General features: G+C 36.7%; 1 protein-coding gene across 3 annotated transcripts in view; it reads left to right on the top strand.

Annotated features, from left to right (window-relative positions):
• Positions 1-7,315, top strand: part of LOC139138291 (ferric-chelate reductase 1-like) — a 56,439-nt gene extending 49,124 nt beyond the window's left edge. For all 3 annotated transcript variants that reach the window (XM_070706606.1, XM_070706607.1, XM_070706605.1), the window contains 4 exons: positions 346-486; positions 1,235-1,311; positions 3,736-3,834; positions 4,920-7,315. In XM_070706606.1, the coding sequence (XP_070562707.1) occupies positions 346-486; positions 1,235-1,311; positions 3,736-3,828 (311 nt within the window). In that variant the 3' untranslated portion in view covers positions 3,829-3,834; positions 4,920-7,315. The remainder of the gene's footprint in view (positions 1-345; positions 487-1,234; positions 1,312-3,735; positions 3,835-4,919) is intronic.
• The last annotated feature ends 8,397 nt before the right edge of the window (positions 7,316-15,712 follow it).

Below are 15,712 nucleotides of genomic sequence, written 5' to 3'. Positions count from 1 at the left end.
AACATTTACATGTCTGTAATGGTTTCCTTGTATACAAGTCCACATCACCAATGATATCAATGGGTTTGGGCCAAACCCATGGTGGTGAATTTGTAGTACAAGATATCCTGAAAAAGGCTCATTAAACAGAATTGAAATCCATCCCTCTTATACATGGTCCAACTATTTTTTGCTTGTACAGTTGCAGCAGTTTTCTTGGGAATGGATCTAGCTGCCTTAGACCTACCTCAGTACACAACCTGGGTACTGGTGGCATACATTGTTTTGTATGTCATTGTAAACTCATTAAACAGAATTGAAATCCATCCCTCTTATACATGGTCCAACTATTTTTTGCTTGTACAGTTGCAGCAGTTTTCTTGGGAATGGATCTAGCTGCCTTGGACCTACCTCAGTACACAACCTGGGTACTGGTGGCATACGTTGTTTTGTATGTCATTGTAATTATTCTGTTGGAAGTGTCGACTCGTGTCGTAGCAGATAAGGGTAAGCATGGTACTTAGATACTACCGGTAGGTGGAGATGATATAAATATAAATATTTTAGAATCGGGTGTATTGACTGAGCAAGAAGGCCAGTTCGCGATCATTACTCTAACATTGATACAAGATTCTGCGAAATCTTCATACCAAACACATTTTAGCATAAGTGGTTGAAAGCTGATATCTTATGGACATGCTGTCATTGCTAAAATATTTCAAATCTGTAGTACTGTTGCCTTGCAAACTTGTTAACAATTTGAAAACATGTTTCAGAAGTGACCAACACAGGGTCAGTACACCTATGTGCCTGGCATATGGCTTTTTGCCAACCCTTTAAATAAAGAAATTGACCATCCAGAAATAATTTAGAGAATAGGGGTGTATGTCCTTGCCTGTGAGAACAGATACCAACCATGTCAACGAACAGTACTACCAATCGCTAAGGATTTTAAAATTTACGGGTATTTCACAAAATGTTTTATATTCATTACACTTGTCCAGTATTTGCAACAAGGAGCACATTTGAATTGCATGTACTCGTAAAATCTACAAATATAGCCAACAAATATATCAAATAAATCTACAAATATATCTTTAATTATTAAGGCACATTAGTTTGCTTACGATAGACTTTTCTGCCTTATAAAAATTGAATTTAACATGGCATATTGATACCCTGAAAACTATAAACATGATGATACTGTGAGCTTGCTATCTGTAATTTGTTTTTTCATTTTTTTTTCTGTCAACAGAGAAGAAACATGAAATTCCTCTGAAAGAACCAGGATCGTCGTCCGGAGATGATGATCAAGAGAAACCAGAACCCGCTGTGAGTACTTGCAGTTTTTAAATTTGTGTCAATCAGATCCTTGTTTTGCTTTGGCTCCACTCATAGAAAGGCAGAGCTATAAATCAGAGAGTCGATTGCTAATATCAACATCTGTCATGGTACATCTATTTCTCATTGAATTTGTCTCTTAATTGAATTCACTGCATCATTTTGAAAATTTGTAATTTTTTTCCGGTAGCATAATGTGCAAATATATCTTCCCGTTAATGAACATGGGAAAGCTTAGCACATAGCTGTCATATTTTATTGTCAATATTTCTCAGCATTTGTTATTCTGTGAACTGATTGACAAGTACAGAGGTTTAAAATAGAAATTTGGTGTAGTAATGAGCTCGTTGACAGCAGCAGGTAGAAATATTGCATAATATCGTGTAATCAGAACTCTGATTTTTCTAAAGGTTGTAATAAATAATAATAATAATAATAATATTTATTGCTTTAAAAACGCCTTCCATGTAAAAGACATCTCAAGGCGCATTACATTTCAGTTATAAAAATAGAGCAATGGAAAATGGTTAAAAATCACACAAGTAACTCTCTTTAAAAAGTAAGTTTTTAAATGAGACTTAAAAACGTTAAAATTATCAACACATCGGAGTTTCGATGGCAGCCTGTTCCACAGCCGCGGAGCACAAACAGAAAACGACCTATCACCGTAAAACACAGTGTTAGCGATCGGCTGGTGTAAACTGATCGCTGCACCATCAGCAGTCGACCGAAGAGAGCGCCCCAAATTACGAACGCATACAAGCTCTTTTATGTATCTCGGCGCCGTATCGTTTAAAGCCTTGTACGTTAAGCATAAAATTTTAAATTCTGTTCGCTTATAAATAGGTAGCCAGTGTAAACTACGTAGTACTGGTTGAATGGGATCTGCTTTCTTTATTTTTAGTACTAGACGCGCAGCTGAATTTTGTATCAGTTGTAACTTCCTAATTTGATAATTAGGAAGGCCAAACATTAAACTATTACAGTAATCGAGTCTTGATGTAACAAACGCATGTACTAATTTTTCTGCAGAACTTGTATCAAGAAGATTACGGATTTTTTCCAATTTTCCATAAAGCAAATGAAGCAGACTTACATAAATTTGTGATATGAGCTGACATAGATGCTGTTGCATCAAGTGTAACACCAAGATCACGAACTACTGGGGATGAATGAACGCTAACTCCCCCAACCCGCAGATCACAAGCACGTGGTTGACCTCCATCACTAAATTTCGACGAAATCTAATCACCTCAGTCTTGCCATCATTCAGAGCCAACAAGTTGGCAGACATCCACTGTATACACGCCCATGTTGTTTTTGGCAATAACTTTGTTTTTCAATGAAACAACAGAAAAGTTTTGTGTGTTTTTGTCACATCAAGACATTGAAATAAGAAGTGTTTTTATAAGTGTTGTCGAATATTCAGGTTTTCTGTGCTTTCATGATAAATATGATTTCCATAACGTATATCATTGAAATAATAATGTGTTATATATTCATGTAATGCAAATTTTCTGCATAGATTTTCATAACTGGATGTCTGTTTATGTATGGATCATGAAACTTATGCGTATTACTCTTCAAAATACAACTTTGTAACCTGATAACAGAGTCTATACCTCATTAAGATTGTGTGCGCCTTGAAATTGAAAGTCTGAAATTTTTTGCTCAAAGTTTTGATAAAGAAACTGTTATAAACCATTGTCTTTAAAAATCAAGAATGAAAGTCGGGGGTCACTTTGCAAATTTGTGGTTCTATGGAAACACATTACCTCAAATTTTACTGATATTTTGAATTCAAAATAGCTGCCATCCTTGTGTTTATAACTCTGGGAGAAATTGGATTTTGGATTTTCACAAAAATAAGCAGGTGACAAGTTTATTTATTCCATGAGTTTATATTATGAATGAGATCCACAAGTGGTAGACATTAAACGTATACAGTCACCTGTAATCTAAATATGCCCATATATGGTCAAAAGGGCGTTCCTTGATATTCAAAATGCCCATGTGAGGGCGCTGTTTTTAAAAAGCGGCCACCCGCTTAAAATCTATGATTGGTTAGATTTTCTCTTTCCATGGTAACTGTGGCAAAATTGGAACAGGTGACAGTATACCTTTAACAGTATTGTAAAAGTTATAGAGGCTGAATCATATCTGTCCCTGAGGTGTGTTCAGCCTTTATTGCAGGTAATTTTAGTATCAAAACACAAAGCTTGAAAAGTGCCATTGACAGCATACAGAAAAGGTCAAAGTCAAAGGTGACATTTCAGCATATAGAAACAGCCATGTATGTCAATTTTGAAAAAGACAAATGCAACATGACTTAATTGTGTTATTCAATATCACTAAATACAAATTTCACTGACTTGATAATTTTTTTCTTTTCTTGTGTTTTTTTTTCCTTTGAAGGATTCTTTGATCCGTACATCATTGCTTGGAGGGTTTATCTTTGTGACGGCTGTCGTCGTTCTGCTCATCATCATTGTCATTGCTCTTCAGTAACTCACGGTAAGTTAAAATGCAGTCTGTATGTTCCTGTTTTCAAGAAAATGATGTGCGATGTTGTTAGTACACTTCCAGAAATGCAAAATTTAACTTTTCTGTTATTAATAGGGTAAATCCGGAATTCCAATTGACCATGGTACAAACAAACCCATATGTGCAAATGCTCATAGAAATACATGCATTTCCATAAGCGCTTGTACTCATGGGTTGGTTTGTTTGTATCACCATCATGTGATCATCAGAGCGTAATGAGTCTGTAGAACATATTGTGTCCTTTTTATTCTGATGCAGAACCATTGAAGATGCTAAAGCACTGCGTTTGACAACAAGTTGATGGGTTTTTTTTACAAATTTGTTTATTAGTTTTCAAGCAGTGTAGTATAGTTTAGGCCAGAGAGAAAAACTTCATGTGCCTTGGATTTTTTTGGCAAATCTACAAGAGGGATTTTTTTAATTTTGTTTTTACGAACAAGTAAAATCTCCCTCTAAAGTAGAGGTGGCGAGTTCAAGGAACAGTTTATTCTTCCAGGTCTTATCCTAAAATACTCATTGACTGTTGTCGTGTATTACTTGGGCACTCAATTTTCTCTGAATGTATACAGTTCAGTTCTACAGTATGTTTTTTAATATAAACTATTATCACACAGTCATTGAGCAAGTCATTGAAGAAATGGCACATTTCTAAATATTGAGCAGCGTTATTCCAGAAACGACTGATGTTTTGCTAATTGTTCTCAGCATACTTACAATCATTAGAACACTTTACTTGATTCGATAATTCTCCCGACACAACTGATAAATACTGGGCCCAACCAACCATTTTACAAATCAACAGACTATATTCTAGGGGTTCAAGTTGCACTACAAAGCTACTAGAGGCCCCCCTAAATAGTGCGGTTCTTTTCATTAGGACAATTGTGTTCAGTGTCCTTCAGGTAAGACCAGTCTCTAAAAACCCAGTGATATGTTTTCTCTGTATGTCGGTTTCCACACCATTTACTCCACCTATATTACATTCTGAGTCCATTAATCGATCAACCATGTCCATTATCTCCTGTGTAATTAGAGCTGTCTGTTTTTAATTACAGAATGGAGCACAATGGATTCATGACATGTTACTCGATGCATCAATGTAGTGACTATTATCATCGTCTCTTCAACTGTCATTGATCAGCGCCTACTCAAAGGACACAGCCAAACAATTGGCATACGGAACATTTTCATTCTGGACTTTCATCATTTAGATATATAACACTCTTTTTCTGTCCTTGATTTTAACATTTTCCATGTTTCTGTTTTAGTTTGAGGATTATGTAAATGGTAAATAATGCGAATTAATACATCACACATCAATCTAACTTCATTCAAATTTTACACAAATTTCAACAACACTTGATATTTTGAGCTTCATTGAACACATTGTATCGCCCTATTTTCACTGTGTATAGGTCAGATCTTGCCCTTTGGGAAAACAAAGTAGTCATTTCTTGCCCATGGCAGATAGTGACAATTATAAGAAAGAGTTCAAGTAATCGGATAGGCAATTGAAATGAAATAATTTGAGGGAGTATCTTGTGACAGTGAATTGATTACCCCAGCTGGACAAGTCAAGTTGGACATTATTTTTGTAAAAAAAGTTTTGATGTAATATAAATGTCAGATGTGCCTTCTGTCTCATCTTTGTCCACTTGTAAGAATTTTTTTCCCAAAAATAACCTCAAACATGGCACAGCTGTGCATCAGTGGTGTCATATGACAGTTTCTGAACAGTGTATTTGGATTATTATTGGTGATATCTTATGGATGACTTTGAATTAATTGCTGAGGCTGGTGTTATTATTATTACTTCATTCTACACAAAATCGGGTTGAGCTGTAACCATGACAATGCCATGGTTGAATACTATGTGTCTTGTATTCAGACGCACAGATTTCTCTGGTTTAGCATCAGTTTCTTTCTGACGAATCATAATTGGATTGGCTTTTTTTGAGAAATTTTTCACAAAATTGTAGAATTTATTTGTCACATTCTGTATACAGACAGATAACTCCTGTCCCAAAACAACTCATGTTACAGAATTGCGAACTTTTCTCAAACTTTTACTTTTATAACTCAAAATATGTTTATAGAATCACCAGACATCTCTCCCAAAACTCCCAAAACAACTCATTTTTACAGAATTGTGAATTTTTTTCTTACTTTTACTTTCATAACTCAAAATGTGTTTATGGAATCACTAATTTTTTGAGAGATATAGAATATATATACTTGTATGAAGTACAGTGTAGTTTTATACCTTTACACAATATCAGGCACTCTCTTTCACTCGCAATTCATTTTTATGTCAAAAATTTCTCCATGAAACCAGTCTTTTGTACATACTATATATATTATATCTATCTACCAGTATACTTTAGAAAATCCTCTTTATGAACTATAGTGCTCTATTTTAAATTTTTGTAACAAGGAAGAGTTTGTTTTTGCATCTGAAAAATTGAATTTTTTGATAGAGCAAATCATGCTGCCAGCCCTTTTAGAATTGATTATAATAACTTTCTCCAAACTTTCCTCATGGAGACTTTTAAAGTTTATCTTTCGAAATCAAGAAAAAAAAATCAGGGCTCACTATGGAAAATTTGGTATGAAGAGAAATTATTCAATGTTTACCACACTTGAAATCCAACATGAAATTCAAAATGGCCGCCATCCCTGTGTTGACTCTGTGCAGGAAAATGAAATTTTCGAATTAAACAAAAATAAGCTGGCATGGTGAAACTTTTATTTACTCCATGTGCTTCAAAATGAGCGCCCTCAAGTGGTAGGCTAAAATTGTGTTTTAAAAGTTTTTGAGTCCCAATATCTATCCTTGTGGTGCACTGGCTCTCTACTTTAATGTGATACAACATTTAATATTAGTTGTGTGACTGTTTCTGTGTGGTTCTTCATTATTCAAAGCATGAAGGAAAACCAGGCATTTCTGGTGTAACAAAAATTGCATCTGTAAACATCGATTGTTTTCTTTTTAGTTGAACAATTGCAATGCAGCTTTCAGACTCAGGTCAGTGTTGAATCATGTTGAACAGGTTTCCAGAACATGATACCGCAATTGGCCATAAAACTGACTCAAAGTGACATCCAGATAACAAAAGACCATTTTACAGATCTGCACACTTCAGTGACACTTCAGGTATTTCTTTGCAAAATTTGTCAAAGCTGCAAAATTTGGTATAATCACGAATTTGTAAAAGATATTTTTGGGATCACTTTTGATAACTACATATCTGCCACTGTATTATAACTTTGTGATGTACTTCTGGTGATATGAACACATATCACATTGAAAATGAGGCTGTTATTATTACTTGACATGGCAACAATCTTCCTATAGTGGGAAGCATGGACATTTAATGTATCGGAAATGAGCAACAGATTTAGTGAAAACTTAGCATTGTATTTCAAATAAAAAAAATCTGTCTATAAAATAGTTATGTTGATGTCTAGTTTCATTGGCTTTGCAAGCACTCATTGTCCTGCTGCCTATGCATAGACCTTTGATAATTACACTGAGTACTGTATACTGAGTGAGGATGCCATGCCAACAATCATCGGCTGACTGTTTAAGCTCTGTGAGACACATTGACTTGACCGTTGAGGGCGCATCACAGAGTTTTGGAGCTGTGCATTGAACACGTAGCCACGTTAGAGTCTGTATTAACCACAGTTTTGACAAGATTTATATGCTCTGGAGTTTTATTTGTACCCCTCTGTTAAGTCAATGAAGCTGTATTTTTAATTTTTTAATGTTATGTGTAAGTGGAATGAAATGACATTAATTGCTGAGGGTCTGTAAGAATGGACACTGAATATATTACACATGATGTTACACCAATTCCTTATCTATTTTCACAACCATAAATATGTAGAGGCTGTTACACGTTTATGAGGGGTGTTTGGAAAGGAAAATTTGTCAGATCTCAAGCAGTTCAGATTTATATTTGATGTAACATGTTATATTTTGATCAGAACATCCTTCAAGTAATAGACAATTGACAATTGGCTAATTTTCTGATATGTCGTAATTAAAGGTGTGCATTTTAAAAAACTGGTATACTCGGTATCCACTTTTTGTCACAATCATTTGAAGTTGAAACTTTCATATCTTTTTTCCTAGGATAACTATTCCACAATGTAAAGGGGCTATCCACGTTCCGGACTTTGTACACCTATTTGCATAATGATTGAGAATTGATGGGCACCGTACATGTATAATTCACTGGAATACAATAATTCCTTTGTGAGCAGTCATTGATAGTTTGTTTTGGACAGCCTCCTGAAACAAAGCGTACCAATACCAAATTTGTGAAAAATCTGCTTTTTAAACTCATTACACACTATAATTACAATATTGTAAAGCAGATTCACTATTGAGATTGGAACATCCATTGTTTTATGAGGGCTGGTTCACACTCACCTGTACCGCCCAGCCATTAGCAATAGATCCTCCAGTTTCATCCTCTTTCTCTAAGTTGTATTTATTTCTATGGTTTGTCCATGGAGCCTGGTAGAAAGGAGATTAACTATAGCTCCGGTGCCTTTACCTTCATGTGCAAAATTTTGCATGGATGGTGCAATAGTGTTGACATAAAGCCCCAGGCATCTATTCGGAATAATAATAATATTTAATATTTGGTTCTTATATAGCGCACATATCCACAAGTAGATGTGATCAAGGCACTTTACAATTATTATTACCCCTGGTCACTGGACCTAATATGATACCACTCAACTCCCTGGGGAGCAGACAATAGCTCACATGTGCAGCCAATAAGCGCAGCAGAGCTAAACGCACACATAACAACCTCTGTCCTACCAGGTACCCATCACTCCTGGGTGGGGAGAAGCAATGAGGAATAAAGTGCCTTGCCCAAGGACACAACACCACAGCCATGCCGGGGCTCGAACTCACCATCCTTTGATCGCGAGTCCACTGCTCTAGCCACTGGCCCATGATGCCTCCATAAGAGAGTGGAAATACATAATTCACAATAAATCTCTTTGCTATAACCAAAGAGATAAAAATAGGAATATGTTGAAATACAAACCTTTACCCAGCAAGCCAGCTGCAGCATGCACTAGCATCGTATCTAGAAGGGCGCCCTCTATGTCAATAGCTGTATTGTGAATGAAAGCCAAAAACAAAAGTATGCATATAGGTAGGGACAAGTTTTTATAAAGTGTACAAGAGATAAATTGCTGTTACAAAATGTCAACAATATGGTGTATTGTTTTTGGGAATATTTGACAGATGTAAGGGATACTAGTAATTGACACGTCACTAAAAAAACGCACAAGTGATTTGTTAAAACGTCTAATCAGTGCTATGTTATCAAGTTTCCATGTTGAAAACACTGTCCTTTCCGGTTCATATCACATATAATGCCAGTAACAAACAAAACGAAACAGCGTTTACATTGTTCAAATTTTTGCAGTGAGGTTAACCTGTCTACTACTTGCTGAAAAGAGATTACGTCACGTCACTTTTGAATGTTCAACCCCATACGGTTTCCTTAAATAGGCGTCAGATTCATGTCTACCATGCGGATTACTGATTCTATGGGAGGAATTCACCAATTACAGTCCCACTGTCTACATTCATTATCCAGACACTGTGGCATGTCTGACTGTTTACCACTTAGCCTGGAACCATGCCGTATTTTCAGAGTCCAAGGACTTTACTGTACCAAAATTCAAAAGGAGGGGTCGTCAGAACTCGGCTTAAAGGACCGATGTAAACACTGTATCTAGGGTACGTTGGCGATTGATGAGAGTGACTGTCGTAAAATTTAAATGTTGCGGCTATGTTGACTTGATGCATCCAGATATCATGCATGAAATACACTTTTAACAAGAAAATCGCACACGTGTAGTTGCGACCATCCCCTCCCATTAAGTTTGCTACATGCTTCACCTGGTCGTACAGTGTTCAAGAAACTCAAGTCACTCCTTGAGTCTGAAAGTTCGGTGAGGTTCTAAGCTTAATTGGAACTGTGAAATATTTACGGCGCAGGATTCTCTTCATTGTATAGAACACAAGTAACACCTGTTAACAACCTTGTCGTAACATGAAAATTTTGCACAAAGTATAACTGTTAGGGACTGGTCAGTTTCTTTGACCCTGTGGGGGGGGGGGGGGCGGTGGACTATTTTTTGCCGACGTCAAAAAGTGGCTGACCCCCCTATTCCAAATTTTGAAAACAGGGTGACCCCCCTATTCCAAATTTTGAAAACAGGGTGACCCCCCCGCACGCAACAACTGTAATATGTAATAATATAATACTGTAATATATATATATATATATATATATATATATATATATATATATATATATATAATATATATATATATATATATATAATATATATATATATATATATATATATATATATATATATATATATTGCTAGACGTGGAACTTGTCGTGATTACTCTACAGACTGTTTCATGCGCTTGGCAATCGTCAGGAGTGATGTTGGCGGGCTCGTTGCTACCTATATATAGGGTCAGGTGTATATGCAAACGAGGCTGTTGTTCTGGCGCGTTCAAGTGTTAATGAGAAGGAATTTGCTTCTGTGTCTACATTTCGAAAGGAATTCTGTACGTACACTGCTAAACAAACGTACAGAATTCCTTTCGAAATGTAGACACAGAAGCAAATTCCTTCTCATTAACACTTGAACGCGCCAGAACAACAGCCTCGTTTGCATATACACCTGACCCTATATATAGGTAGCAACGAGCCCGCCAACATCACTCCTGACGATTGCCAAGCGCATGAAACAGTCTGTAGAGTAATCACGACAAGTTCCACGTCTAGCAATACCTATGCCCTGCGGAAACCCATCGAGCACTTTACATTGCCTGAATTGACACCAAGCCACTGATATATATATATATATATATATATATATATATATATATATATATATATTATATATATATATATATATATATATATATATATATATATATATATATATATATATATATATATTATATTTTACACACATTTATATTTTAAGTCATTCTGTGTTTTAATGAAATTGTTGGCATGTCAGTTGTAAGATGGGAATTTCAAAGTGTCAATCTTAAAGTTTGAATACAGTACATTTTGAATGAGCTGTGAATGTATTTCACACTTTCTATGCTTAACCAGATGTCCTGAACTGTTGTACTGAAATGGATGTCAATCATTAATATCAAACAGGAAAAAGCAGTAAATCAAAAACTTGATGGGTGTTAAGACTTGCCAGCCATCCAATTAAATCTCCTGAGGAACAATTGGGGAGAGGCATTTTAGCCAAATCTGATGTGTGCAGAGTCTGAGATGACCTTTTCTTGTAACATTGATATTTGTGCATGTTGCTTTCTCATACTGAATTCTCATAGAGAGAACAGAAAAGTATCAGGAATTTGTCATGCTTTTCATATGAAATGCAAATTTCATAATAGTACACTTTCACTTAGCAAACATCAAGACATCTCTGGCATATATCTCTGATTTATTAAAGTATGGCGCCCGAAGGGCGCGGAGAAAAATATGAAACATCCTGATATCTCTGATATATATGTCTTGTATATTAAAGTAATGCACGGGAAGGGTGTGCTGAAAAATGTCTGATATATTAAAGTAATGCGCTGAAGAGCACGCTGAAAATATTGAACATACATATAACTCTGATATATGTATGCCTGATATGTTAAAGTTGGGCGTGCGGAAAAATGTGTCTGATTATTAAAGTTACGCGCCCGAAGGGCGCGCCGAAAAATGCAACTGGATGAAGTTTGTGGCTGACACGATGCATTTTAGGCAATGATGAGCCTGTGTCGAAATTCAAAAACACACTGACCCCCCCTATTGGGCATTTCAAAAACATGGTGACCCCCCTATCACCAAAGTCAAAAACAGGGTGACCCCCCCCCCATGAATCCACAGGGCCCCCCCCCCAGGCCGAAGAAACTGACCAGACCCTTAGCAGCTTGCTGTTGCGGGGCTAGCAGGACTGCAAGTCATGGTATTCTGGGGATGTCAAGTTAACTCTTTTCAGCGTAAAATGTCTTGCGTAAGTACAGTTTAGTCTAACGCCAAGATAACAAAAAGGATTGACTTACTATACTTTTTACATCTCCTTCAGCTGTCACATTTTGATGCTGACGTATCTCAGTGCAGCCAACAAAACTGTCCATGCACATAGGTTTTCTTAAGAGATTTCTTGGCGCGTGGGAAAGCATTTTTTGAAAATTTTAAACGCGATTGGAACTAATTTGGGATAATTGGATGGTGAAGTACTGTCGATTTAATCAACAAATGTTATCTGATCTGCTTTTATATTACACTTGTTTTTATGAGTAATTTGCGATATTGCAACATTCGGCTATATGGCACCTACCATTTTTGAGAAATTTGCAAAATATGAAAATCCAATTATCTCAAATTGGTTTCAATCGTGTTTTTATTAAAGGGCGAGCGCGAGAGCACGACTTTTATATCCGTGTCATGCTGGCTTGGAACGGGCGGACGGGCAGTTTTTTCTCCCCTAGCTGTTGGGAAATTTCACTCAAGCAACTTGAAATTCCAAACGGGCGCAGTGGACAGGAAGCAGTAGTATCAAGGGTATAGTTTGGTAGTTAATCGGGAGCGTAGTTTTGGTCAAACACGTTCATTATGGCAAACAAATCGATAATTTAATCGTAATTTGAGAATATTTTTTGTGATTCTCAGTGGAAAAAAATCTCAGATACAGTTCATGTGACAGAAGTGAAATACTTTGTGTAGGGTATGTATGAGCTTGCATCTGTAACCTCCATAAATGTAATAATCTCCACAAATGTAATATCAACCACAATTGTAATAAAATCAACCACAAATGTAATAAAACAGTCAACCATTAATGTAACAACCCGCAACCACAAATGTAATAAACAAATTAACCATAAATGTAATAAAACTCAACAGTAAATGTAATAAACTTGAACTTGCATATGTGATCATTTGTTTATCAATGCCGTGAGTAAATAATAACTTTAATAAGACTGGTGTAATGTTATTGCATACTTTCATGAAACTAGGTTTCCTTTCCGAAACACAGAATAGAATACTTTGAGAACACTATCAGAAAACGGCGAGGTACCGATCAAACCGTTAGATAATTGAAGTGGAACAGCAGTTCTAGACACTGATAATTGCATAATAAGGAAGCGACAAAATTACTCGTCAAGCAGTGATACCACACAAATTTAAAGTTTATGACAGATGACTCAGAACAAACAACAGAGAAATATACAACCTTATAGCAGAAACTTACGACACGAAACCTGTTGACGAGAACATATGTCTATATTTCAATCTAGTATAAACAACACGAACATTACCTTGAACACAGTAGAACAAAATTAGACATCCTAGCATCCCCAGTGAAGGCACAAACTTTAAGTGGTACAACATAGGAATACAGACACTCTATCGATTATTCCACACAATTTATCCACTGAAGACGAATTTGAGGCGACTGATAAGAAAATACAGCAAATTTTCGAAAAAATTGCGTTAAAGAATCGTAGTGTTAAACAGTCTCCTTACTCTGGAGTAGAGACTGCACTGACATTCACATTACAGCTGTGTCTCGCCATGGCCAATCAGTTCTGTACACAAAACAGGGAAACGTAAAATACACTTTCAAAATACACTAAACGCAAAAGATATGAATAATGTGTGGAGTTGCTTTCTTTATTACATATATAAATATCTAAGGGCTAATTCCTCAATTGCAACGATAAAATAGATTTATTACATTTATGGTTGACAAGTATTACATTTATGGGTGATTTGTTTATTACATTTATGGTTACCATTTATTACAATTGTGGTGTATGTTTTAAGATTTTTGTTACATTTATTGGTGATATTACATTTATGGGTGCACTTTATTACAATTATGGTTGATGTTACATTTATGGAGATTATTACATTTATGGAGGTTACAGCATCAAGGATGACAATGTAAATATGTTCAAATCATTGTTCCCCTGGGTAAAGAGACGAACAGAGAGAAAATTGTTACCGATTTTTTGGCACTTTGTTGATTTTTGGCAATTTTGTTAACCAATCTAATCGGTCTGTATAATATTAATTGTGGGTATTGTGACACCTGCTGCAGCTTAATCGTAATGTGGCTTAATCTCTGTGCATCATTATTGTCAATTTTGTGTGATGTTTCAGAAGTATGAATTTACGTTTGTCATAATCTCATAAAAAACCCGAGAACACAACTCCAACACGTCTACAGTCAGAACAGATCTCAGGACAAGTATTACATAATTTCTGGTACTACATTACACTTCTCCTTATATGTAGACTACACCTCGGGGACGCTTAAATCCTTCATGCTGATCTGCCAAGCTAAAAAGAATGTCTTGCTGCACTTCACCATACCACAAGTCAACAAAACATTATATGGCACATGTAAACGATAATTTTATGGAGAAAAATTCCAGTGTTTAATTTTTTTATGTTTAGAAGTTTCTAATATGACAAAGTCCTGCCAACTGCAATGCGTGGAAGTAGATACAGAAGAAGAAGTAATTGGAATTTTCAGTGTGTTAGTCTAGTGCGGTACACATAAAACACTCCTAAGGGACCGTTCAGTTTTTACGGCCGGGGGGGGGGCCCGGCAAAATCCAGGGGGGGGGTCATCGCAATTTTGGAATCCGCAAAGGGGGGGGTCATCGCTTTTTCACTGGTAGGAAAGGGGGGGGTCACCACATATTCAAAAACATAATACCAACAATAAAGTTCACTTATGCCATGGCCATGATTGACCTCTTTACCGGCGGGCCGCCTTCAGCGGCCCACTACAATAAATATACATTATGTATTACCCATGACCCTCTTAACGGGCAGACGCCTTTGGCGGCCCACTCCAATTAGGTTTACTTCATGCAATGGCCATGATCCGACCCTCTTCACCAGCGGGCCGCCACAGGTTGCCCACTACAATAAATTGACTTTATGTAATACCCCACGGCAATCTCACTGTAAAATTCCCAATTGAAGCCACGGCTTGTATTAGAAACATTTTTGAGGGACCCCTGGGATCACGCACTGAATAATGGTAATGGCCGCGCGCCTTCAGCGGCCCAGTCCAGTAAAGTCTACTTTATGCAATAGCCATGATCGACCCTCTTTACCGGCGGGCCACCTTTGGTGGCCCACTAGAATAAAGTTGACTTTACGTAATGGCCCATGACCCTCTTAACCGGAGGGCTGCCTTTGGCGAACCACTCCAATAAAGTTTACTTTATACAATGTCCATGGACATGAGTTGTCTATGGAAATGAAGTTAAAAATTGCCGTACAGTCGTCCTAATTAACAGACGTTTCAATGGATGTGGCTGAGAAGTTTGTGCACTGGCATCTCTGCTGCACGAATAAAGTGTGCCGCGTACCGGAGTTCAAATCCAAACCATGCGGGTAAATTTGACATATGGGTTTTGGTTATTTTTCAGGGGGGGGGGGTTCATCAATTTTTTTCGTCTGACAAAGGGGGGGGTCATCTTTTTTTCACAAAAAATGCAGGGGGGTCTATATTTTTTTGAACACCGGCGACAAGATTTTGCTGGCCCCCCAGGCCGTAAAAACAAAACACTCCTAACCCTTACAAAAGTATGTCTGACAACCGACAGTTACATGTAATCTTGAAAGCTATGCACAACATTTAGACATAATAAATGTAATCAGTAGTGGACTTGTATACAGTTCAAATACTGTGGCTCCTGTTTTAGTTTTTGACCCACTCTCAGCCTTCCGAAACATTGCCCAGTCTC

The sequence above is a fragment of the Ptychodera flava genome, chromosome 8 (assembly GCF_041260155.1).
Source record: "Ptychodera flava strain L36383 chromosome 8, AS_Pfla_20210202, whole genome shotgun sequence".
In the NCBI taxonomy this organism is placed as follows: Eukaryota; Metazoa; Hemichordata; class Enteropneusta; family Ptychoderidae; genus Ptychodera; species Ptychodera flava.
The sequence above is the reverse complement of the archived record's forward strand: the minus strand, read 5'-3'. Positions and strand labels throughout refer to the sequence as shown.